Source organism: Manis pentadactyla, chromosome 13, assembly GCF_030020395.1.
Source record: "Manis pentadactyla isolate mManPen7 chromosome 13, mManPen7.hap1, whole genome shotgun sequence".
NCBI classification, from domain to species: Eukaryota; Metazoa; Chordata; class Mammalia; order Pholidota; family Manidae; genus Manis; species Manis pentadactyla.
The window spans coordinates 64,496,973-64,523,882 of NC_080031.1; the positions used below are offsets into that span (position 1 = coordinate 64,496,973).

At 38.4% G+C, this 26,910-nt stretch overlaps 1 protein-coding gene across 1 annotated transcript in view; it reads left to right on the plus strand.

Moving 5' to 3' along the window:
- FBN2 (fibrillin 2) overlaps nt 1-26,910 on the plus strand; it is a 237,357-nt gene that overhangs the window by 105,538 nt on the left and 104,909 nt on the right. The window contains exons 9-17 of the mRNA XM_036903223.2: nt 4,513-4,665; nt 6,152-6,385; nt 7,341-7,478; nt 14,486-14,605; nt 15,537-15,662; nt 16,524-16,646; nt 17,874-17,996; nt 19,958-20,110; nt 22,509-22,562. Coding sequence (XP_036759118.2) covers nt 4,513-4,665; nt 6,152-6,385; nt 7,341-7,478; nt 14,486-14,605; nt 15,537-15,662; nt 16,524-16,646; nt 17,874-17,996; nt 19,958-20,110; nt 22,509-22,562 — 1,224 coding nt within the window. The remainder of the gene's footprint in view (nt 1-4,512; nt 4,666-6,151; nt 6,386-7,340; nt 7,479-14,485; nt 14,606-15,536; nt 15,663-16,523; nt 16,647-17,873; nt 17,997-19,957; nt 20,111-22,508; nt 22,563-26,910) is intronic.

A 26,910-nucleotide genomic window follows, 5' to 3' on the forward strand; every position in this document is an offset into this window, starting at 1 on the left:
CTGTTTTTTCCCATATAATTTTGCTTCACATTTTGTAAGTGGGGATGGAGGGTTTTAAAATATGCTATTGTATATTTTTCTTCTGAATCTTTCTGCTTTTTTATGTTTTAAATGTATCTTTTTCAAATAGCTTAAATCTAATTTATTTTATTTTATTTTTGCACGGCCTGAAGATCTTTGTCTTTTAAATTGAGACTTAAACCCATTTGTATTATAATAACTAACTCAGTTGTTTTTATTTCTATTCTTTGCACTTCTTGTTTTTCTTGCTTTCTTGTTACATTTTTCCTCTTTCTTGCTTTCTTTTGAACTTTTTTCAGGTTGCCCTCCTCCCTCTATTCTTTTCCCTTTATTGTTTAGAGGTTATATACTTTATTTCTGTGCATTTAAAGGTCATTCCAGTATTTTAAGATGCTTAGGTAAGTCTAAAATTACTCAGTATTTTTATCCATATGCAAATGATAAAAGAATATCAGAGTGGTTTTGATCCCCCCACCTGACTTTTAAACATTCTAGCCAATTGCCATTCTCTATTTGCAACAAATTAATTATTATTATTACTGTGTAACATTTTAGTGCTTGTTTAGATTTGCTCATCTATCTAACAATACTTTTTCCTCATGCTTCATACATTTCCAACCTTTTGGAATCATTTTCCTTTCTCCTGAAGCACCTCTTCTAAAATTTCCTTTAGCAAGAGTCTTTTGGTAGAAAACCGTCTCTGTTTTCATGTTCCTGAAAATAGCCTTAATTTTCCCTCTGGAAATAGGATTTCTAAGAGTATAGAATTTTAGGTAGACATTTATTTAATCATGGCGTACAGAAGATACTAGTCCATTGTGTTCTAACATCTATTGGTGCTATTAAGAAACCAGTGATTGACTTAAATTATCATTCCTTAGCAAGGTAATCTGTCTTTTCTTTCTAGCCATTTTGAGATCTTAACTTTTTCTTTGTTGGTCTGTAGTTTCACAGGGACATGGAGAGCTATGGATTTCTTTTTATTTTTCCCAGTTTGTGTTTATTTTATTTCCTAGATCTGAGATTATCTTGCACCATTGTTAGCAAATTTTAAACTAGTATCTTTTGGATACTGCCTGTTCCCCTCTCTGCTTGTTACCTCTTTCTATACTCTTAGTAGCTGTATCTTACCTTTTCACACTCACCTCTTTTAACAGATCTTTCTTCACTATACGGAAAATAATTTATTCACCTATATCTTACATTCACTAATTTTCTTTTCATCTGTGTGTAGTATGCTGTTTACTGTATTCACTAAGCATTTTATTTCAGCTATAATAGTTTTCATTTATAGATGTTTCATTGAGTTCTCTTAACTGTTCTTTCATGGCTTATGGGCTTTTGCCCTGTTCACATTTTTAGACTTTAATTGCCTTAAGCATATTAAATACAATTTAGTTACTATTTAATATTTAATGACATCATTAATTAAAAGTACTTTAAAATTGTCAGAATCGGTCTGACTGGTCTAACATCTGGTATCTGCTGCTTATTCAGCTAGCTTTTGATCATTTAGCCTAGTTTCTTTTTGTGTTATTTGTTTACTTATTTAGTTATGTTTTTGTTAGATGCTCCTTTCTCTTGGAACTTTGTCTATGGGAATTCTTTGAGATCTGCATTAAGTCCTTAATTATATTGCTTTAGAGTATTCTTATGAGGATACTTTATTCTTCCTTTGAAGTTTTTGAGACCACAGACCTAATATGGATGGAAACATCAAAGCTCTCTGTGTAAGGAAGAGCTTGTGGTTAAAGGTCCTCAGGAGAGATCTTGTTTCCCTCCACCCAGCAGTGAGGTAGACAAGCAAGTCCTTCAGCTCTCCTTTCCATTAACCCGACACTAAGGTTGTGGCTCTTGGGGCCCCTACATTAAGAGAGAGTTTCCTGTTACATTTTGTGTTAAAGGGGAGAATCTGGGCTTTTTCTCTCTTATGCTCTGGGTGCTGTGGAACCATTAGAGTTGAAGTTCACAGTCCCCAGAGCTTTGCAGAAGCTCTAAAGCTGAAACCTAGCTGTGTACTTAACCTCCTCAGATTCCCGTTTTCACTTCATTTTGAGATTCTGCTTTTTCCTTTCTTTCATGCCAACTCGGTGATGTATGCCTTAAAATATTCTTTCATATTTTATCCAGGATGTTTCAGTTGGGAGGGATGTTCAAGGTAGCTAACCCACCGTTCTGCTGGAAACAGAACATCCTTTTATTTAATTCTTGTACAAGCCCTGTTCTATGAGGAAGAAGAGTTAAATGTAGTTGCAAAATCTAATAGTTAATAATATTTTGATGCAAACCTAGGTCTCCTGACTTAAGGCCACGTTTTTTTTTTTCCAAAACCATATGGTACAACCTGCTCCTTACAGAAGCCTTGAAGAGAGAAATGCATTCTGCTGACTTTGTAGTACCAAGAGGGTTTCATAAGGGTGATTGTTTTTAAGAGTTTAGGACTTTCTTATCTTAATTTACATCCTGTTCTGAGGACTGTACCAATCAAGTAAATCTAGGAATATGATACTTTGGGTTTTTGGAATGAATATTCCAAAAATTATTTTCCTGATCATTCTTGGGGATAAAACCTACCTGTGAAATTGTTCCCAGTGACAGCCTGTCTAACCCCAGCTTGTGAAGTTTATGAAATGTCTGCTGCCTTTAAATGTGCATGCATGCATCAAAGTTAGTACTTTGTTTTAGGGCATATTGGGTTTCTTTTGGGAAATGGAAGAGTTCTGATTTTTGCATGGAGACTCTTAAAGCCAATCCATTTATTTAACAGTAGCTTTAGTTCAACCTGAAGTGTACTATGGACAATTTAAGAAATAATATATTTATTTTAAACTCTGTATCTAATGAAAAAAATTTACGCTTGCCTACTAATGGAATTATTTGTTATTAAGAGTTTCATCTGCATTATTGGTATGCACTCCTGATTGTTGTATATGTATTTCATCTTGGGGCCAAGACAAAACTTCTTTGAAGCTTCTTGATGAAAGTTGAATAATACATAGTAAACTAGATTGACAGTTTTTTTTTTCCCACTGGTTACCATGAAGGCAATTTCAGTTAGAAACCCCCAGCATTTACAAACGATAGTCATATTTTATCCCTATGCACCTTTACATTTTATGTAGTCTTTTAATGGTGTCTTCTAGCCTTTGTCTGCCATTCTGACCCATGCTCTACTCTGTTGTCAGTGACCTAATTATAGTCATATTTGATGACATCACCTCTCTAGCCCCAGTCCCACAGGATAATGCACACACTCCTTACTGTTGCAATCTTCCCAACCCAACCATTACTTCCTCTAGTCCCCACCTTATTTGGTTTTCATCACCATGGACCTCATCCATGGCCCCTAATTCTTGAAGACGCTTTACCCAGCCCCCTGGCTTCCAACAGCACATACACACTGATGACTCAGAAGGATGTATCTTCAGCCTGCCCGTTTCTCTGGGTTCTACACTCATAGATTCAACATTCCAGATGTAACAGGTTTAAAGTGAAGTCTTGTATGAAGTCCCACTTCTCCCCCATGTCATCCCATCTCAGCTTGTAAGTCAAAAACTTGGGAAATTTCCAAGACACTCTTTCTCTCCTTCCCTACATCTGAGCAAGTTCCCACAAGCCACACGTTCAAAACACACCTGCCTTCTGACCACTCTCCTCTTCACTGGAACCACCCTCATCCAAGCCACCATCACCTCTCACTTACCCTCTGCACTGGTTTTCCTGTGCTCACTGCACTCAGTGGCCAAAGATCTTTTATAAAATGTAAACATTATCTTGCCTCTAAATGAACCACCCAAAGACTTATAACACTGTAAAGAAAGCCCAGAAGTCCTTCCCTCAGGGTCTCCAGGGCTGTCCATGCTCTCCCGAGCTCACGGTCTTCACTACCGTCCCTTCAGAATGCTCTTCTTAGACCCCTCAGCCCTTATTCCTCATGCCCATCAAGCACGTCTCCTTTCTCTCTGAACTGCTCTTCTCTCAGGTGACCGTGTGGTTCATGCTCTCCCCTTATTTAAGTCTCTGCTCAGCTGTCACCATCTCAAAGGAGCTGTTTCAGATCAACTTTTCTAAAACAGCATTTGTATCGGTCAGATGCTGCGGCATTGTAACAACCACAGATACCTCAGGGAGTGGCAGACTGCAGTGCGCGTCTGCAGGTCAGCTGGGGACTGGAGAGTCAAGGCTGGGGCAGGGGTCGCTTTCCTTCGGGCCCCGCATCTGCCTGGGTTTGGCTTCTCAATGCAGACTAGGCTCGTGTCGGCTTCCCGTCTATGATTTCCTATCCATGGAAAGTGGCAGGAGTAGGTGCTCCATGATTGTTCGCTCATAAATATGTAAAGGAACGAATACATGGAATGGAACTTAAGAGAATAAGTAGATAGAACAGAGATGAAGTGAAATAGCTCACTTGGAATTTTCTAGTATGTGACTTGACCGTGGTAAGATCCTGAGACAATTCTGCCATGCCTTCTCTTATTTTCTCATGTTCAGATCAGAGAACAGGCACGTGTTTCTCAGGCCTGGTGAACGGTCGCTGTGCCCAAGAGCTCCCGGGCAGAATGGCAAAGACACAGTGTTGCTGTGAACCTGGTCGCTGCTGGGGCGTCGGAACGATTCCTGAAGCCTGTCCCGTCAGGGGCTCCGGTGAGCGGGGGCCGCTCGTCTCAGGACAGATGGTGCTGAGAAAATCAGGGACAATGCCGTACTTTGCTCCTCTCCTTGAAGTCAAGTCATATTTGTGTTACTGCTGTCTTCAGTGAGACCTGCGTGTTTCTGTGAGGGAGAAGGTGGTATTGTTTATTTGGGATCAGTTCTCATTATACCCAGTTTATTCATATCCGAAAAATTCCTGAGACCGGATGATGACTTGTCTTTGTGCCTATATTTTTAAGAATTATCTTGAATGTCTGTATTTCAACTCAGTTTTAAAACCTCTGTATCTTTTGTTCCCGAGCTTGAATTATTTTTGCATAACAAAAGTTCTACCTTCATTTATATCTTATTTCGGGAGTATCCTTACATTGCAGTAATCCAATCCCCTAAGATACCGCCTCTCTTTTCTTAGAACCTGAAAATTATGAATATGAGATGGGAGGATGGTTCTCATTCATTTTGCTTTATTAACTGCTGTGTAACTGAGGCCATAGCAGGAAATTCGGATGAATGAGTAGTGACTCAAGTGAATATAGCATGAATAGTAAAGTACAATTAACGTTTACCCCAGAAAGGTGTATCAGTATATTTTATTATATTGTCTTTGTATTAAATTATACTTCTTATGGAAATAATTTAAACTTTTTGAAATATAAAGACATGTATGTACATGTACTGTATGGAGAACAAAATTGTAGTGCATTCTTTCAAAATCTCTAAGCTATAAAATGTCAAAATCGAGTAGCAAAAATTTCTGAAAAGCAGAGTTAATGCAGAATGTAATTTTGGAAACTCATATTTCTACTAGTAATATATAATAGCAATATTTAACTGAACAGTTACTTGAGTTAAGTAATTTTCATTTTTTCCAATATTCTGCCCTATTCTGAGGGCAGTTAGGGAAATTGAGGCAATCGCTATATTCTTGCTTCCTTTCTCTTACTTTGATACTTGGACAAATAAGGAGCAGATTTACAAGCTTACTAAATATTGTCTTCTGTTAAAATCCATGTCAGAAAAAAGTATTCTGAAACTATATTAATCCCTTAAAGAGAAGAAAGAAAACAGATAGGAAAAATCTGTAGTTGCAATACTGATGAGGTTGTAAGTAAAGCCAATATACAGCATGAATTACTTAAACTTTTAGTTTTCATCCATCCAAGTGAATTTCTTGCACTCATAATTATTTATTCCTGGAATTTTGTGAGCTGCACTTAAAGACATAAAATTTAAGTGCACATATAGATGATTCTTTTGTTATGCAACTCAGTTAAAATATTAATACTCAATTTTTTAACTTTTTCTGAAATATCTCTACCTTTCCTGCTTCAGCTAGCATTGAAACATGTGGCAAGATAATAAACTACTTATTCATAGCATGTAGTACGTAGATAAACTGAAACCATTATTACAGTATGCCGAGTGCTTATGCAGAAAGATAGTCATTTGTGTTTAACTGAACTTCCTTTTCCTCTAGAGGAATATCGCAGACTTTGCATGGATGGACTTCCAATAGGAGGGGTTCCAGGGAGTGCTGGTTCCAGACCTGGAGGCACTGGGGGGAATGGCTTTGCCCCAACTGGAAATGGCAATGGCTATGGCCCAGGAGGGACTGGCTTCATCCCCATCCCTGGAAGCAATGGCTTTTCTCCTGGAGTTGGGGGAGCCGGTGTAGGGGCCGGGGGACAGGGTCCCATCATCACTGGACTAAGTGAGTGTTCACTTTTTGTGTAGTTTTCTGCCTTAAATGATATTATAATACTTAACATGTTCTCTTTTTTCCAAAAGGTGTGTGTGTGTATGTGTAAAAACCTATTTCAGAGTCTAAAACCTATTTCAGAGTCTAAAACATAATGTTAGTAACACAAAATTCTTAGGAAAATATTATTTTTCTGTTTCATAAACTTTCCAAATTGGAGAAAAGAGTGAGTGACCCGGGTTCCCTGTGAAAATAGAGATGAGAGCATGGTACCACTCCAATCCAGATCACACCATTACAGAGCATATTTTTGGTTCCAGTGTATTTCATTTGGCCGTTTCTAGCTGCTCTGATCATATACCCCTTGAATTATTTTCCAGAACCATTTCTCAACTGAGATAAACTGAATTAAGTCTTGCTCTGTGCCTATCCAAATATTATAATGAAATATCTTTCTTTTCCTCACTCTTTTTTTTTTTTGAGTAACTTAAGACATCAAGAATCATGGGCTTCAGGCCAGAGTTGGCATTAGTGTACTTGACTTTTAAGTTCATTCTTTTTAAAAGAAGTGCTGTTGCTAATAATATTTAATAATGTCCTACAGTGCTATGTTTATTCTTTTTGGCACATTGCCTATTTACTATATCTGAATATTCAGTACAGTTACAAAAGAAGAAATGGAAAGCATTCAAAAAAGTACAGTAGAACATTCCTGAAATTTTGAGAAGACATCATTCTGAGCAAAGTTTACAGATGTATAACTTAACAAATGCAAGTACAACTATGTATCTCAAGTATATTTTTTAGGTCATGGACATAGGTGTTTTAATAAAATATAGAATAATGCTGGCTTTTGATGTATATACCTAATTTACTGTTTATTAAATATCCTTTAAAAAAATCGACTCTAAGAATATGAATCCATCCTGTAACGATGAAATATCCCCTATGCTTTAATTTACCATAGCTATTCTGAACCAGACAATAGACATCTGTAAACACCATGCTAATCTCTGTTTAAACGGACGCTGCATACCTACCGTTTCTAGCTACCGATGCGAATGCAACATGGGCTATAAGCAGGATGCAAATGGGGATTGTATAGGTAAGTTCATGATTCTCTAAACCCACTTAGTTTTTTAATAGCTTTTAGACTACAAGAACAAATTGGACTGACGGTGATAGTTTTTTTATTAACAAGTCTTTGGAAGTAAAGTTAATTTACAGGCTGTCTTCTATGTCCATGTTCTTCCATATGTTCCCTTAAGCTATTGCTGAGATGAGCCACTTTAAGAATCCCCCACATTCTCAGGTCCTAACTATTGTAATTTCTATCTCTGCCTCTCCCGTTCCTTCCTTGCTAGTCGAGCAGTACTGGATATATTGTGGTGTCATTAACGTGCAGAAGAAGGTACAGCGTGGGAGAAAAGAGTTGGTGGGTCTCTTTGGGATATGTTGAGTTTTATGTGTGTGGAACATTTAATTACAGAGGTCTAAAGCTAAGAGGAGTGCTCAGGGCTGGAGCGACAGATTTAGGCACCAATGGCATGCATGTGGCTGTTAGAACCATCAGAATAGATACTGTCACCCAGGTTGAACCACAGCGAGAGATGAAAAGATAAAGAAGTAGTACTGTGGCTGGAACCCTGTGGAACAGCAACATGGGGCATGAAGAAAACAGTGCTGGAGAAGAGCAAAATAGCCCGGAAAGTTTTATGTCTCAGAAGCTATGCGAAGAGCACACTTCCAAGGGAAACGTAGTGTCAAGGGTTAAAATGCAGCAAAATAATCAAATACACTGAGGACAAAAATATCTTCTGGATTTCATAATGAAGAGGGTTTTCATGATCTTTTAAGAGTAGTTTTAGGAATATGGGAATGGAATCGTTTAGAGGTTGTTCTTTTACTCTTTCATCATATTAGCAAATGGTCATGTACACGTTCCATAATTAGCATAACCCTAAATACCAGATTTGGGTTCAGGTCTTCTGCTGTAAAATATGAAGAGAGGCCAGGAACAGAGAGAGTTCCCAAAATAATTATCATAATTTTGCCAAGGTAGACTGAAAATGTCTAAGTGTACTGTGATTATGAAGGAAAACGTGAGCCATATGTTTTGGAAAAACTGATTATTCTAAACAAAATACAGAGCTACTAGATTAAAATGACTACATGAGGCTCAGGACCCCTGTGTACAGATGCCCAGGTTTTGCACTGCTCAGCTCCAGAGGGTGCCGTTCACGTAATCTGTATGCACCTTAGGGTCATGCGGTGTATAACCATATGCAACAGCCCTAGCTTAGCTGATAGTGATATTGAAGGTGGTTATTTGTGGACACCATGAAATGCTGATATATTTATTCTTATTATATGACTTGAGAATTATTTTGCTATCAGAAAACATTATTTTAAGTATATAATACATAAAATAGCCCCTCTTACACATACATACACAGTCACAATCCATCAAACTGAAATTTGATTGACTATTTTTGTTCGGCTATTAATGTTTGTCATTCATGTGTCTCTACAGGATTCACTAACCAATGAATAAAAGTAGGCCAGACATTGAATATTTTCTGTAGATTAGCCAAAGACCACCATTTATTTCATGTTAGCACCCAGGTACACTTGATTCTTCTGTAGAGCACCTGTACTCTGGAGGAGTTGGTGAACCACTGTTATAAAGATAAACTATCTTTAAGAATCAAGAGTTCATGCTGCCACCCCAGCCTTCTCACCCAGGCTGGTCTAAGGAATTCAGCCCTGCAGAAGGTGGTTTCAGTGACTCAGTTCTCCCAAGGGTGATGGCACAGTCAGGTACGCTCCAGATGCTCATCTCAGACAAGGGATCTCTTAAAGTAGGTCCTTACTTCTCCTGGAGCTTGGGTTAGAATGGCTGCTACCACCTTTTTTTTATAAACTCTGTCTAATGTAGTGTTGGCTCACATGTTGGCACAGTTAGTATAAATCTCTGATTTCTGTGTTTCACCAACATTGCTGTAAATTGTTCCATTGCGAATGGATCTCATCATCCACAAAGGTAAAACCCAGACATGATTATCCTTGTAACTATGGTAATTCATAGAGCCAAAGATCAGTATTGGGGCATACTTTCAGAAAATAAGTTTTTAATATCTTTAATCCTATCTTCTTTCCAGTGTCAACTTCTAATCAGTTTGAGTATGAGTTTATAAACAACTTAGGACATCAGAAGAAGTTAAGAGGATATAAGTTAACTAGTGTTTTAAATTTTAATTGCCCAAGATGAGAGTTATCACTGTTTTAATTGTATCTGTGTTTTGAGGAATAATAAACCACCACTGCTATTTGGGAACTTCTATTAGATACTGAAGTAGGATAATTCAACAGGCAATAACTGTATTAAAGGATCAAAGACAAGGAAAATAGAATTGGGTCCATTTTGCCCTTATGAAAATTGTCATTGAGGTCTGAACACACTTATATCTACTCACCATGTTTCTTCTTTTCCTGAGGAGAATTCAACTTTAAAATGAATTTTTGTGACTCTTCCTGACTATGTAAGTCCAACTGCCATTAGCAGTGGTTTTAACTCAATTTGAAGCATTCTACTTTGGAATAGTAAGAAGTAAGTTTGGTGTAGGCTGGGCCACAGGTAATCTTAGAGCACTTACATATTAAAAGTATTTGCTAAGTTGGAATATGAGGTACTTTTCAAAAGTATTTCTTACTTTAATAGTACTGATAATTTAACCATTTTGATAATTATCTTTCTCAATTACCCTACTTATTTTGGGAATTTGAAATTCTATGACTTTTGCTTAAAAATAGTCCCCAATGAAAACAGGAAGAAATTAAAGTGCACAGACTGTAGTATTTAAGTACTCCTGTTCTCCTACGTAAGGCAAAACAAAGGGAATCCCTTGGAAGGAGTAGGCATGACAGTCAGAGGAAAGAAGAGGTATGAAATGTACATTTAAGAGCATGGCAGCAGGCATTTGTGATTACAGGCATACCCCATTTTATTGTGCTTTGCAAATACTGCATTTTGTATGAATTAATGGTATGTGGCAACTCTGCGTTGAGCAAGTCTATGGGGCCCACTTTTTTCAACAGCACTTGCTCACTTTGTGTCTCTGTCACATTTGGTAATTGTTGCAATATTTCAAACTTTTTTATTTTTGTTATATTTCTTATGGTGAACTGTGATTGGTAATGTCTGGTGTGTTTATTGTAATTGTTTTTTGGTGCTCTGGGAACTGCACCCATATCAGACAGCCAACTTAATGGATGAATGTGTGTGTTCTGACTGCTGCATCAGCTGGCAGTCCCACATGTCTCTTTTCCTTGGGCCTTCCTAGTCCCTGGGACAGAACAATATTGAAGTTAGGCCAATTAATAAGTCTACAATGGCCTCTGAATGTTCCAGTGAAAGGAGAAGTTGCACATCTCTCACTTTAAATCAAAAGCCAGAAATTATTGACCTGAGAGAAGGAGGCCTGTGGAAAGCCAAGACAGGACGAAAGCTGGGCCTCTTGCGCCAAACAGCCAAGTTGTGAAGGCAAAGGATAAGTTCTTGAAGGAAGTTAAAAGTGCTACTCCAGTGAACACAGAAATAACAAGTGAAACAGCCTTGTTGCCGATATGGAGTAACTTTTAGTGGTCTGGACTGATGATCAAACCAGCCACACTATTCCCTTAAGCTAAAGCCTAATACAGAACAGGACCCCAACTCTCTTCAGTTCTGGGAATTCACCTCTAGGCTGAGAAAGGTGAGGAAGGTGGAGATGAAAAGTCCAAAACTTGCAGAGATTAGTTCATGAGGTTTAAGGCAAGAAGCCGTCTCCGTAACATAAAAGTGCAGGGGAAGCAGCAAGTGCTGATGGAAAAGCTGTAGCAAGTTATCCAGAAGATCCAGCTAAGATAATTCATAAAGGTCGCTCTGTTAAACCAAGATTTTCAACGTAGACATAACTACCTTCTGTTGGAAGAATATTCCATCCAGCACTTTAGTAGTTCGGAGAAGTCAGTGCCTGGCTTCAAAGCTTCCAAGGACAGGCTGACTCTCTTGTTAGGGGCTAATGCAGCTGGTGACTTTAAGTTGAAACTCAAAGACCATTCCTAAAATCCTAAGGCCCTTAAGAATTACACAAAATCTTTTCTGCCTGTGCTTTATAAATGGAACAATGAAGCCTGGATGACAGCATGGTTTTACAATATTTACAGCATGGTTTATGGAACATTTTAAGCCCACCATTGAAACCTACTACTCAGAAAAAAGTTTCCTTTCAAAACATAACAACTCACTGACAATGTACTTGGTCACACAATAGCTCTGATGGAGATGGACGATGGGATGAAAGGTGTTTTCATGCCTGCTAACACAACATCCATTCTGCAGCCCATGGGTCAAAGAGTCATGTCGACTTTTAAGTCTTCTATTGAAGAGAGAGATTCCGTAAGACTATAGGTGTCATAGGTAGTGGTAGACTTTATGGAAAGGACTCACCGTTCTAGATGCCATTATGAGCATTCATTATTCATGGGAAGGGGTCAAACTATCAGTATTAACAGGAGTTTGGAAGAAGTTGATTCCAGTCCTCATGGATGACTTTGGGGGGTTCAAGACTTCAGTGAGGCAGTCACTGCAGGTGTGGTGGGAACAGCAAGAGAACTAGAATTAAAAGTGGAGCCTGAAGCTGTGTGCAATTGCAGCAATGTGATTAAACTTGAACAGATGAGGAGTTGCTTCTCATGGACGAGCAAAGAAAAGTGGTTTCTTGATATGGAATCTGCTAGTGGAGATGCTATGAAGACAGTTGGGATGACAACAGAGGATTTAGAATATGACATAAACTTAGTTGATGAAGCAGTGGTAGGATGTGAGAAGATCGACTCCAATTCTGACGGAAGTTCTCCTGTGGGTCTAATGCAATTGAACAGCATCGCATGCTACAATGAAACCTCCTGAAGGGAAGTGTGCATCGCTGTGGCAAACCTCCCTGTTGTCTTATTTTAAGAAATTGCCACCCCACCCAGCCTTCAGTGACCACCACCCTGATCAGTCAGCAGCCATCAGCACCAAGGCAAGACCCTCCACCAGCAAGATGACCGATTGATGAAAGCTCAGATGATGGTTAGCATTTTTAAGCAATTAAGTATTTTTTAACTAAGGTATGTGTATTGTTTTTTAAACATAATGCTGTTACCCACTTAACAGACTACATTGTACCAGAAACTAACTCTTATATGCACCGGGAAGCCTAAAAAACTCATTTGATTCTCTTTATTGTGATACTTGCTTTATTCTGGTGGTCTGAAACCAAACCTGAAATATCACCAAGGTATGCCTGTAGTCTAAACTTTAAAATCTTAGGATAATCCTGGAAAACAAATGGGGTGTTAAAGTCTTGGACTGTAAAGGCACTAATAGTTTTTGGTAATTGTTTTCACTTCCAAAGAAGAAATAAATAAACGAACTAGTATATCTCCTCTATAAACTGGTCCCTTGGTGTAATCCCACATGGGCTAAGGGACAAACGAATTACAGCTGTAATGGCAAAGTAAGTAGCGGAGCTGTCTTAGCAACAAGGAGCCTTGGGAACAGGTTCACACGGAGGGGGAAGGAAAAGGTCCTGAAAAGTGACCCAGCTTCCCAGAAAGTTTACCCAACCTAAGGGGGTTTGATGCATGGTCTCATGTTTGTTGCTAGAACAGAGCTGTACAATGAGGCCTCTATAACATCTACAAGACAGTTTATTTGTTACATTTCATATCAGGTACACACAGAGAATTTAAGAGATCTTCGGTACTGCAAACTGAAGGTGATATGTAGTATTGGAATGTCCCTTAATTATACTTGAGATGCTTGCTAAGGCTCTAAATGCTCCCTTTTCTCACTTCGCTTCATTCCTTGGCTCACTAGAATTGATGTTATCAACCAAAAGTTTAAATGTAAGTGACTCTTAATGGGCTGAAAGCATCTTTGGATGCATTGAAAAAGCATTTGATCCTGTTATTCTTTGTTGTTGATTTTATTTGCTGTGAGTGTTTATATGAATGAGGTTGGTGAGTTTGCTAGATTATAGTTCCTCTTGCAAGAACATTTGTGAAAGGAATAATCTATTTATTAAAATGACAAACACGTGAATTGATTTTATGGTTGTGCTCTCCAAATTAGCTGAAACTGTAGATGTTAATGGCTTCTACACGTATGTGACAAGGCAAATCAACATGCCCTCACCAGCCAGCCAGGTTTTCAATTTGCCAACATTCAGTATCATGTTTAGGGGAATTGCCTAGAGAAAATGAGAGAAACTTTCTCTAACACTGGCACACGGGATTTCTCTGGGGTTTAACTAACTGCTCCATGGTATTCAGGGTTGTGCAATCCCTGAATCCTTTGATGGGTTTGCATTTAATTAAGCCTTAGGAGAACTTGAATCAAAAGCAGTGATGCTTCTCGCATTTAGGATCAAAATTAAGATTAGTATTTGCATAAAATTCAGTTATATCAAAGCATCCCTGTGCCAAGTTTAAGGTCCTGAAGAAACCTGAAGCTACCGAAAATAATAGGCTGTTTTATTTTCTACCCCACCCTCATTTGTTACTTCAAATTATTATCCAAGCCTCAATGCACATATAGGTAAGCACAAAAAGTAATAACAAAGAAATTCTACAATCCAGCAATGTCTTTAACACTAAGAGAAGTGGCAGCATGTAATATAAATGTTAGTCTTCAAAAATCCTTTATTGATCTTCTAATACTCTACTAAGCCTCAGAGAGGCTATTAACTCACCCAGATCTCTGTACACAGTGTTACACCTATTGGAAGTCCTGGCTGTCTGTCCAGAGTCCATGCTTTTAAGCATTGTGCATTACTCAGACTGAAAAATCATTATTTCTTGATTAAAGCAGATTCCTTTGTGCTCCTCAATAGGCAATACTTTTGTAAATCTCCAGACGCCTCTATTTGAAGGCAGGAATTTTCATTCATTTATAAATACTCTGCTATTTAGACTATTACCACTGACTGGCCTTCTCTCAAATTTGGGAGGCCTAAATGTACTTTAAACAAACATTTCTAGAAATGGAATGAAGTCTATAATGGTTTCTCTTGCCACTCACAGATGTTGATGAATGCACATCAAATCCCTGCACTAATGGCGATTGTGTTAACACACCTGGATCCTATTATTGTAAATGCCATGCCGGATTCCAGAGGACCCCTACCAAGCAAGCCTGCATTGGTAAGGCAGTTTGCTTTCACGTGGGAAAATGTTCCATGAGATACAGGGACCCAGGCTGCTGAGGTTAAAAGTAAATCGATTAAAATGAGACATGGAATGAAGTCAAGTGCTGTTACATTATTGCAGTTGTAGTTCACACTACCTTCAGAAGTGCTCCTTTAAACATAAATAGTATTTGCATATGTAACCCATATATGTGACAGCTGGCTTCACAGAAAATCACTTTCTCCTCTTCCCAAGATCATAGCTTCCTTTCTCTAAGTAGCAGCGGTGGCATTACTGCTCCCTGATCAACAGAACTTAAGATCTATAGTCGCTTTGACTTCTGTTTTCTTTGAACCTCACACGTACTCGAACACCAAATCCTGCCTGGTCTTCACTCAGTTTCATTGCCCCACCCACCACGGGTGTCCAGACCCTCTACCTCACTGCTTGTTTGTCTCAGAATTCAGTCAGCAGGTGACTCTGCTTGTCTTCTTTTCATGTCCTGTCCATCCATTGGTAATTACTCCAATCAGCTTATTCCAACAGTTTTTTTCCTAACATGTCAGCTCTTAGTGTGGCCAGTCTGTACTCCTTTAGTCTTCCTCACCTCCGTGCTCTGACTTTTACTGTCTTCAGCTGCTATGTCAAAAACAGCGGCATCGGTAACTCTGGCTACCCTACCCACCCTCTCCTAAGTCCACTGCGCACCCTATTTCCTTTTTCTCTTGCTCTCTTCAGCTAATATAAAATTGGCCATAAAATTGCTTATCCCTGTCTATCCAAGAGAAAAATTGGGAGAGGTGGAGATTTTGCTAATGAAGCAAAATGATCTTGTGTTTGACAGGTAAAAATAGACTATAGATTTACAGTTACATTGATTAACTTACTGTTTTTAATCAAAAATTATTGTAAAAGAATAATATTTGGCATTTCTTTATTGTCCCAGATATTGATGAATGCATCCAGAATGGAGTTCTTTGTAAAAACGGTCGATGTGTGAACACAGATGGAAGTTTCCAGTGCATTTGCAATGCTGGCTTTGAATTAACTACAGATGGAAAAAACTGTGTTGGTATGGAAATTGCCTGCTCCCTTGCAAAAGATTTTTAAAGGATATACATTTTTATTTAGAACCATATATACGATTACCATGAGAGCTTGCACAACACGTACGTGAGAACTGTTTCAGATGACTTAGGTGGAATAGAAATGCATTTAACTTAAGACTTTTAAAGTGAAAGGACAGATTTTTTTGGAAACATTATAACAATGGATGATTTACTGCTGCAAATTTCCTGTGTGGTGTATGTTTAATTGTAAGTACCAGGGTTTTTTTAAAGTCATCATTAGTGCCTACTGTATTTCACATGTTGGGGTTATGACACCAGTGAGACAGAACAGGCTCCCTCCACCCTCAGTCTGGGGGAATATAAAAATGCTTGACATATGTGATAATCAAGTCTCTAAATTTATGGTCTTGGTGATGTCCAGCAATACAATAGATGCCAATACTCCACAGAAATAGTTTATCTGCACAGCAACACGTGACATTTCACCCCCTAATAAAAAGCCAGATCATTTCACTTCCAGTGAGGTCTGTCATTGCTATATTCTCTTGTACAAAAGAAACACCCCCTGAATCATATTAACCTTTTATGGTAATCAAAATCAAACACTAATCTTGTAGTTTTAATAGCATCTAAAAAACAAAATTTACTGAATCCTTCTCCTTTTTGTTTTTTATACTAAGGCTCTTCACATACTCCATACTATTTGGTCTCACTCAGTTGGCATTGATATTAGGAAAAAAAAAAACACACACAAGCACATAGCTCCTTTATGTAGTAGAATATGGCTGGAGATTGTTTGTGGAAGGAGCGGGAACTGGTTCTCTCAAGGCCAGTGGTGTAAGTCACTCTCTGTCTTTCTGCAGATCACGATGAATGTACAACTACCAACATGTGTCTGAATGGGATGTGCATTAATGAAGATGGGAGCTTCAAGTGCATCTGCAAACCAGGATTTGTATTGGCTCCAAATGGTCGTTACTGTACTGGTATGTATGGCTTTGTGATAGAAAGTAACCATGATTGAAACCATGATTGAAATCTTTTTTTATTTGACTGAATCATGCAAGAATTGCTATAGTTTCTTCATGTGGATTTCATATTATTCACTTCTCTAAGTAATTCAGTAAGGCAGGTGTCTAAAGCTTCCTAGAAAAACACACATTGTGGTCTAGGGAACAGAAATAGCTTTACAAAAAATAATAATGGTAGAGGAAAAATCAAGGGAATGACAGATGGGTTCTAGCAAATAGGGGAGAGACAATGTAGAAATAATTTCTCTCTTTTTGCCCAATAAAAAAAGAAGCAAAAGTCTTGGAAGGTTTTCATTTTTATGTGTTCTCAGAACAGGAGTCTTCCACTGTTTTTCATCACTGGTTTTGCATTACATCTTTTTCTGTAAGCTAATCTACAGATCATTTGTGACTTTATCATTATCTATAAATCTGACATTTATTTAATGAAGAAATAATTTGAGTATTCCTATCAGATGTTCTGTTTCTGAAGCCATTTTGAAGGCCAGGCTCTAGTGATAGCTTTAGTAAGCAAAAAAATATGCTCGTAGAAATAAATGACTATATTATATTTATACTCACAATTGGAATTTATTAAGATGGAACGGATTATGCAGTTACTACTTAGAAACAAACATTTTAGTTGTTTTTCTTTTTTTCAGTTTTCTGCTTTTAGACCAAATTAACTCATGAATGTTTTCTGCCTTCAGATGCACAAACTTATCTGAATACCAAATAATACTCATAATCAATCCATGTAATTTCAGTGAAATTCCAAGAACAGTAGAGAGAGAAAAATCAAGACTGATTCTTGCATTTCTGAATTAAAACAGTAGCTTCTTGACTCTTCAAGAAAGGGGAGGATAGTATTAAAGAATACTTAATTCTAAGAATTGGTTCCACTTAACTGATTTGAATTGAATATTATTTAATATTAAACAGGATTGCCATATGAATAATGAAAGATGAGGATTTTTTTTCCTAATAGGTGAGCAAGGCAACTTTATTCAGTCTTTCTGAAAATCTGCTTGAAAGACTTGCCTTTAAATACAAGATTTGTTGTCACAGTTACATGCTCTTCCTCCAATTATAAAATTTAAAACAAAGGGTTGTAGTGTACAGGGAGGGTAGCAAGTAAACTAAGTAAGTTGAAATTTACCCAGAATCAAATTGCATGGCCGGCTTGTGTTCCCCTCTGGGCAGACATCGATGAGTGCCAGACCCCAGGAATCTGCATGAATGGCCATTGCATCAACAACGAAGGGTCCTTCCGCTGTGACTGTCCCCCAGGCCTGGCTGTGGGTGTGGATGGAAGGGTGTGTGTTGGTAAGTGAAACGTTCTACAACAAACATTCTACAACAGTCCCTGTGTCCAAATGATCTTTGAAAAAGGGACGGAGATATCTCCATACAATGGAGTCACATTCAGCCATCGAAAGAGATGAACGACGGTCACATGCAAAAGCATGGATGAACCTTGAAAATGTTACACCAAGTGAAAGAAGCCACTCACAGAAGACCACATAGTGTACGACTCCTTTTGTATAAAATATCCGCAACAGGCTGTGTCCGTAGAGACAAAGCAGATAGGCAATTGCTTAGAACAGAAAGGGTGGGGGTGGTGGGAGAAGGGAATAATAGCTGAAGGCATTTTTGAGGTGATGAAATGTTCTAAAATCAACTGTTAGTGACAGTTGTACCTGTCTGTGAATATGCTAAAAATATTCAATTGTACACTTTCAGTGGGTGAATTATATGGTGTGTGAATTATATCTCAATAAAGCAGCTTAAAAATAAAAGAGAAAGCCCAACTAGCACCTTTCAAAAGGCTCTGATGAGATGCAAGTCATAAATGCCTGACCGTTTAGTTAATCTGTGTCATCAAACAGTTGATGCAATGTGTCTCCCTCTTCCAGTGAACACCAGAGGCTTTTTATCAACTTGCTTCTAGAAGATTGTGCATGGCTTATGTTCTCAACATGAAAAGAGAAATAACTTAGACCACTTTCTGATGCCTTCTGAGATAATTGGTGCCATCCTAAGACCTCACAGAAGTCATATTAGAAATCACAAGCAATGTTGTATCTGGGCATATTCATCTTTGCGTCATCCTAAACCTGTGTGTAACTCAGAGCTGACTCTACCAAACTGGGCCACAGTGGACAGAAAAAGGGAAGCATGCCCTCTCCTCAGGGCTGCTGTGCTCAGTCTCATGGCCTTCTTCCATGTGGGATGCATACACACATCTCATTTTTAATGCAGCCAAACAGCTCATTGTTTTAATGAGAAATATCACAAAATCAATAGGTAACTCACTTTGCCTAACAAGCAGATAAAATTATTTATAATAAGGGTTATCTCTTTGATGGAATTACCACGTCAGTATATTGCTTAAAAGCTATACTGCTTCTCTGGCTCATCTGATGATGTGACTCTTTATAGTTTACTGTCTCATAAAGTTGTAGCATATTTTATGAGAGTTTAGAGTGAGAGCATGAAGCAGAATAGTCTTCCTAAGTACTTAGCATGACATATTGGAGGAAGAGCTTTGGAGGTCACACAAGCCTGAATCTGAATCCTGGCTCAGACAGAACCTTCCAGGGCTTCAAGCTACTCCACAGTTCCTCAGAACTGCCCTTGTTCATCTGTAAACTGTGGGTAATGCTTACTTTGCTATGGAGTTGTTGACCTGAATGTGCAGTGAGCTAATGCCTGTAAAGCAGCCAGCACAATGCCAGCGGTGCATAGTGGTAGTCCTTATTTTTATAACTGGATTTATTGAGAGTCTGAGATTAAAAGGTAGCCACAACTGTAACCCACAGGTTGAAAAAAAAGACCTCCTAACTCAGAAAGTTGAAGTAAGCATGTCATCTCCAGGTAGTTTAACTCCACTGCACTTCATTTGTTCATGAACAATCCTGAAATAGAAATAACAAAGTGTCGTTTTGCATACAGTACCACCACTGATTAGAGCTCAAAGTGACATTTATAACTGGGATTGTACCTGGCTCAAAGAAAGGTCTGTGCAGGTAAGTGGGATCATGGTGCTCACATGGCACAACAGACTTCTTGGAGGGGAAAAAAGAGAGTTGTTGGGATGCCCGCCTCACTCAACAAACGTGTTGATTTCCCGGCACTATTAAATGCTAAAGATACAAAGCAAAAGAGTAACAGATACCCTCTAGAAGCTTCCCATCTGGTGGCCACTTAGGTTAAAAGAAGCCTTTAGTTTTGATGCCTCTTTGTCTCTGTCATCCCCTAAATCCCTGTTCTTGTGTCTCCTTTAGATACTCACATGCGCAGTACGTGCTATGGTGGCATCAAGAAGGGAGTGTGTGTCCGTCCTTTCCCAGGCGCGGTGACCAAGTCTGAATGCTGCTGTGCCAATCCGGACTATGGTTTTGGAGAGCCGTGTCAGCCATGCCCTGCAAAAAATTCAGGTAGCTGTCCTTGCCACCTTCTGATGGCAAAGAACCTGTAAATGTAATTTTTAGATATTTGGCCAAAGACTCCATCAGCTCTGCAGTACATTGTCATTATTTTCAACTGAAGAAAATAAATCCAAATCCGTGTTGGTATGTGAGGCATATAATAAGCAGATTTGGTTTATATTTACCTATCCTCTCTCATCAGAGAGAACACACTGCAAATGGAAAATTTTATTTGCTGATTCAGTTATGATTGTTACAACAGATTTTTTTACATGAATGTGTTAACCTCAGTGCCCTTAATCTGTGATGTCATTGTGAAGATAAATAGCATAAAATTTATTTATCCCTTTTAAGGTTATGATAAATTCATGGGAATGTGATTTTACTTGCTTAAAAATAAAATCTCAACACAGAATGGTCTTAAGTTGCAGTCTATCAGGAGTTCCAGAAAATAATAAATTCCTTTTTTAATTTTATCATAAATATGGGCACATTACATGGTTTAATTCTTGGACTATTGTATGGCTCTCATTCATTCATATTTTTGATGAAACCTGTGTTGAGTATTATAAGTACAATAGGGATGCAAAAATAAACACAATCTCTTTTTTTTTTTTTCTTTAAGGTTGGAAATAGTTGAGAACATAGACAGGTTAAACATATAAATTACAGTTTAGTTTGATAAGTGTCTTTAAAAAAAGGGACAAAAAGAGCTAGATGAGCACAAAGCAAGGAGCAGTTATTTGCTCAGGGAAGCCAGGAGAGACATCGCAGAGTGGGGCTTGTTTAGTTTGATCTTAAAAAAAAGAAACAAGAACTTTCCAGGTAGAAGATGGAAGACATGCGCTCAGGCAAAGGAAATGGCTTGCAACTCCATTAAAAATCCAAAATGGATTTTTCAGACCTGAGCAACAAAATTACAATTTCTCTAGAAGAACTGCTGAAGGTGACTTTTTTTTTTTACAAAGAAGAGTTAACAAAGGAAATATTGCCCAAAAACATACTTCAGTCAATTATGCGTTCTATGCAAGAAGTACAAAAATTGATAACATGACTAGATAGAAAGATCAATAAGCGAGCAAAATGAATCTAGAAGCAGATGTGAATATAAATGTGTAGGCTATGATAAAGACTGCTTGTAGACCAGTGAGGAAAAATTGAGCTAAATAATGGATAGTGTTGATAAATGTTGGAAAAAAAATATTAGGTCCCTACATCACAGCTTACAAAGTAATTTTCTCCTAGAATGTATAAACTGTGTTGTCATCTTTTAATGGTAAACGATTCTCAAAGCAGACACCAAGGACTGAAATACACATATAAATGGGAAAAAATCTTTTCCTTAATTTATAAGAAGTTTACATGAATCAATAAGGAAAACTGGAAAAAAGGGCAGTGTACACAAAGATTTCACAAAGTGGAAATGCAAATGGTGGAGTACCATATAAAAAGATGCCCGGTCTTTCTAAAATAAAAAGGGAATTAAAATGTCAGTTTTGCTCACGAGATTGGTGAAGCATAGATGACTGATTTTCCCAGTGTCTGGGAAGGTATACAAACTGGAAACTTTCATTCTGTTGACACAAGAGTAACCTGGGCCACACAGGGAGAAGAAGGAGAAACATCAGAAGCCTCAAAGAGAGCATAAATTTTGAGCAGTCTTATTTCTAAGAGGTTAACTTGGTGACATACCTGAACTTATTACTTACTGTAATTGCTGAGAGTTGGACAAACCTAATTTCATCATTAAGAGATTGACAGAATAAAGGTGCTACATCCATATACCTGAGAAGAAAATACTCACTAGTCTATTCAATGAGATGATAGCATGAAATGTCTGTCGTGGAGCACAGTGAGCCCACACCTGCTCCCCGCTCACAGCTTCTGGGACCTGGGCAAATGACTTCACACCTGTGTGCCAATTTTCTCAGGTGTAAAAGAGGGAAAATAACAGTATATCTGGTTAGTGGTATTGGGAGGATTAAATAAATTATTAGATGTAAATAATGATTAGATATAAAATGCCGTAACAATACCAGGCACGTGGTTAGAGCCATTCCATGAGTGGTGTCTATTATTCTTTCATTATTGAAAGAGAAAAAAACGTTAAAAAGCAATCTGTATAAGACAATTTAGGTTTTTTAGATTTTCTATATGTAGAAAATATTTATACTACTTATCAGTATATTAACAGTATTCAGGGTGATAATCCCAAGTGATTTTTACTTATTATGCATGTCTGTGATTTTGAAATTCTTTAAAGTACATGCTAGAAAATGGTAATTTTTCTATTTTAAAAATTATTGCATGTGGTTCTTCCTAATGATCATTTTAGGCTTTTGTAAATAATGTGTGTGTGAAACAGATACAGTTTAGGGTTTTTCATTTCTCTGTTTTTACCTTACAGCTGAATTCCATGGTCTTTGTAGCAGTGGAGTGGGAATCACTGTGGATGGAAGAGGTATCTTCAGTTCTCAATTTTGTAATAATATGTAATTGACAACTTTATGATTATAACCTTATGATTATATTTAACATCGTAAGAATATGTCAGTGTGAAATATAGAATTATCTCCTAGAACATTGGTTATAAGGTCTGTTATATTAAGTGGTATGTAGATGCACATTTTTCATAGATAAAAATTTATATATTAAATATGCATCATTAAACTGTCACTAAACAATTATACCCATGATTTTATAGATACCATTGAGAAGATACTAGAGTTGGTATTTAGGTAAAAAGAAAGAAAAGAACAAGTTCAGTTAAAGAAAACAAATGTTAAATAAGGGTGCTAACATGACTATAAAAAAAGTCTTTAAGAAATATTCAGAGGGGGGCGGAGCCAACATGGCGGCGTGAGTAGGACAGTGGGAATCTCCTCCCAAAAACATATATACTTTTGAAAATACAACAAACACAACTAGCCCTAAAAGAGAGACCAGAAGACGCAGGACAGTGGCCAGACTGCAGCTACACCAGCGAGAACCCAGCGACTGGTGAAAGGGGTAAGATACAAGCCCCGGCCCGGCGGGACCCGAGCGCCCCTCCCCCCAGCTCCCGGCGGGAGAACAATAGGCAGAGCGGGAGGGAGACGGAGCCCAGGACTGCCGAACACCCAGCCCCAGCCATCCGGGCCAGAGCGCAGACACAGTATATGCCCAGGGGGCCCTGGATACTGGGAGAACAGGGGGTAAGACCTCAGAGCGGGTGCTGAAGCTGATGCCCCTGTGACAAAGAAAAGCGGGGGCTTTTTGAAAGTCTTAAAGGGACAGGGACTTAACAGCTTGACGGAAACAACCCAGGTCACAGTACAGCAGCTGGAAATTACAGGGAAAACCGGGTGCACTAACCCCCTGGGCAACAGCTCTGAGACCCCTCACGGAGGCAAACAGTCAAGCAGCCCCCCCATCCATCACCCCACCGGGCGCTGCGAAAGCAGAGAAGCAGCCTGAGACAAATTCCGCCCACAGAAAGGGAAATTTCTCTCTCCCGGCCAGGCAAGACACAAAGACCCACTCTACACGCAATTACCCAACACAAGCCACTAGGGGTCGCAGTTGCCCCAGTAAAGAAAGGCCAGTAGTAAGTGAAAATTTTGGCCCTCCCAGCTGACAGTCAATAGCACCTGTCAACATGAAAAGGCAAAAAAATATGATTCAGACAAGACTAACCCAGACAGCTTCGGCATCTGCTACATCTTCCCCTGAGAAGGAATCTGGGGAGATAGATTTAGCCAGTCTACCTGAAAAAGAATTCAAAACAAAAGTCATAACCATGCTGATGGACTTGCAGAGAAATATGCAAGAACTAAGGAAGGAGAATTCAGAAATAAAACAAGCTCTGGAAGGACTTCAAAACAGAATGGACGAGATGCAAGAGACCATTAATGGACTAGAAAACAGAGAACAGGAACGCAGAGAAGCTGATGCAGAGAGAGATAAAAGGATCTCCAGGAATGAAAGAACTTTAAGAGAGCTGAGTGATCAATATAAAAGAAATAATATAAGAATCATAGGCATTCCAGAAGAAGTAGAGAGAGAAAAGGGGATAGAAAATGTCTTTGAAGAAATAATTGCTGAAAATTTCCCCAAACTAGGGGAAGAAATGGCCTCTCAGACCACAGAGGTACACAGAACTCCCATGACAAGGGATCCAAGGAGGGCAACACCAAGACACATAATAATTAAAATGGCAAAGATCAAAGACAAGGACAAAGTATTACAAGCAGCCAGAGAGAAAAAAAAGGTTACCTACAAAGGAAAACCCATCAGGCTATCATCAGACTTCTCAACAGAAACCCTACAGGCCAGAAGAGAATGGCATGATATACTTAATGCAATGAAACAGAAGGGCCTCCAACCAAGACTACTGTATCCAGCACGAATATCATTTAAATATGAAGGAGGGATTAAACAATTCCCAGACAAGCAAAAGTTGAGGGAATTTGCCTCCCACAAACCACCTCTACAGGGCATCCTACAGGGACTGCTCTAGATGGGAGCACTCCTAAAAAGAGCACACAACAAAACACCCAACATATGAAGAAGGGAGGAGGAGGAATAAGAAGGGAGAGAAATAAAGAATCATCAGATTGTGTTTATAATAGCTCAACAAGCGAGTTAAGTTAGACAGTAAGACAGTAAAGAAGCTAACCCTAAACCTTTGGTAACCACAAACTTAAAGCCTGCAATGGCAATAAATTCATACCTTTCAATAATCACCCTAAATGTAAATGGACTGAATGCACCAATCAAAAGACACAGAGTAATAGAATGGATAAAAAAGCAAGATCCATCCATATGCTGCTTACAAGAGACTCACCTCAAACCCAAAGACGCGCACAGACTTAAAGTCAAGGGATGGAAAAAGATATTTCAAGCAAACAACAGAGAGAAGAAAGCAGGTGTTGCAATTCTGGTATCAGACAAAACAGACTTCAAAATAAAGAAAGTAACAAAAGACAAAGAAGGACATTACATAATGATAAAGGGCTCAGTCCATCAAGAGGATATAACCATTATAAATATATATGCACCCAATACAGGAGCACCAACATACCTGAAACAAATATTAACAGAACTAAAGGAGGAAATAGAATGCAATGCATTCATTCTAGGAGACTTCAACACACCACTCACTCCAAAGGACAGATCCACCAGACAGAAAATAAGTAAGGACACAGAGGCACTGAACAACACACTAGAACAGATGGACCTAATAGACATCTACAGAACTCTACATCCAAAAGCAACAGGATACACGTTCTTCTCAAGTGCACATGGAACATTCTCCAGAATAGACCACATACTAGGACACAAAAAGAGCCTCAGTAAATTCCAAAAGATTGAAATCCTACCAACCAACTTTTCAGACCACAAAGGCATTAAACTAGAAATAAACTGTTCAAAGAAAGCAAAAAGGCTCACAAACACATGGAGGCTAAACAACACGCTCCTAAATAATCAATGGATCAATGACCAAATCAAAATGGAGATCCAGCAATATATGGAAACAAATGACAACAACAACACTAAGCCCCAACTTCTGTGGGACGCAGCAAAAGCAGTCTTAAGAGGAAAGTATATAGCACTCCAAGCATATTTAAAAAAGGAAGAGCAATCCCAAATGAACGGTCTAATGTCACAACTATCAAAATTGGAAAAAGAAGAACAAATGAGGCCTAAGGTCAGCAGAAGGAGGGACATAATAAAGATCAGAGAAGAAATAAATAAAATTGAGAAGAATAAAACAATAGCAAAAATCAATGAAACCAAGAGCTGGTTCTTCGAGAAAATAAACAAAATAGATAAGCCTCTAGCCAGACTTATTAAGAGGAAAAGAGAGTCAACACAAATCAACAGTATCAGAAATGAGAAAGGAAAAATCACAACAGATCCCGCAGAAATACAAAGGATTATTAGAGACTACTATGAAAACCTATATGCTAACAAGCTGGGAAACCTAGGAGAAATGGACAACTTCCTAGAAAAATACAACCTTCCAAGACTGACCCAAAAAGAAACAGAAAATCTAAACAGACCAATTACCAGCAACGAAATTGAAGCGGTAATCAAAAAACTACCAAAGAACAAAACCCCCGGGCCAGATGGATTTACCTCGGAATTTTATCAGACATACAGGGAAGACATAATACCCATTCTCCTTAAAGTTTTCCAAGAAATAGAAGAGGAGGGGATACTCCCAAACTCATTCTATGAAGCTAACATCACCCTAATACCAAAACCAGGCAAAGACACCACCAAAAAAGAAAACTATAGACCAATATCCCTGATGAACGTAGATGCAAAAATACTCAACAAAATTTTAGCAAACCGAATTCAAAAATACATCAAAACCATCGTACACCATGACCAAGTGGGATTCATCCCAGGGATGCAAGGATGGAACAACATTCGAAAGTCCATCAATATCATCCACCACATCAACAAAAAGAAAGACAAAAACCACATGATCATCTCCATAGACGCTGAAAAAGCATTTGACAAAGTTAAACATCCATTCATGATAAAAACTCTCAGCAAAATGGGAATAGAGGGCAAGTACCTCAACATAATAAAGGCCATCTATGAAAAACCCACAGCCAACATTATATTGAATAGCGAGAAGCTGAAAGCATTTCCGCTGAGATCGGGAACTAGACAGGGATGCCCACTCTCCCCACTGTTATTTAACATTGTACTAGAGGTCCTAGCCACGGCAATCAGACAAAACAAAAAAATACAAGGAATCCAGATTGGCAAAGAAGAAGTCAAACTGTCACTATTTGCAGATGACATGATACTGT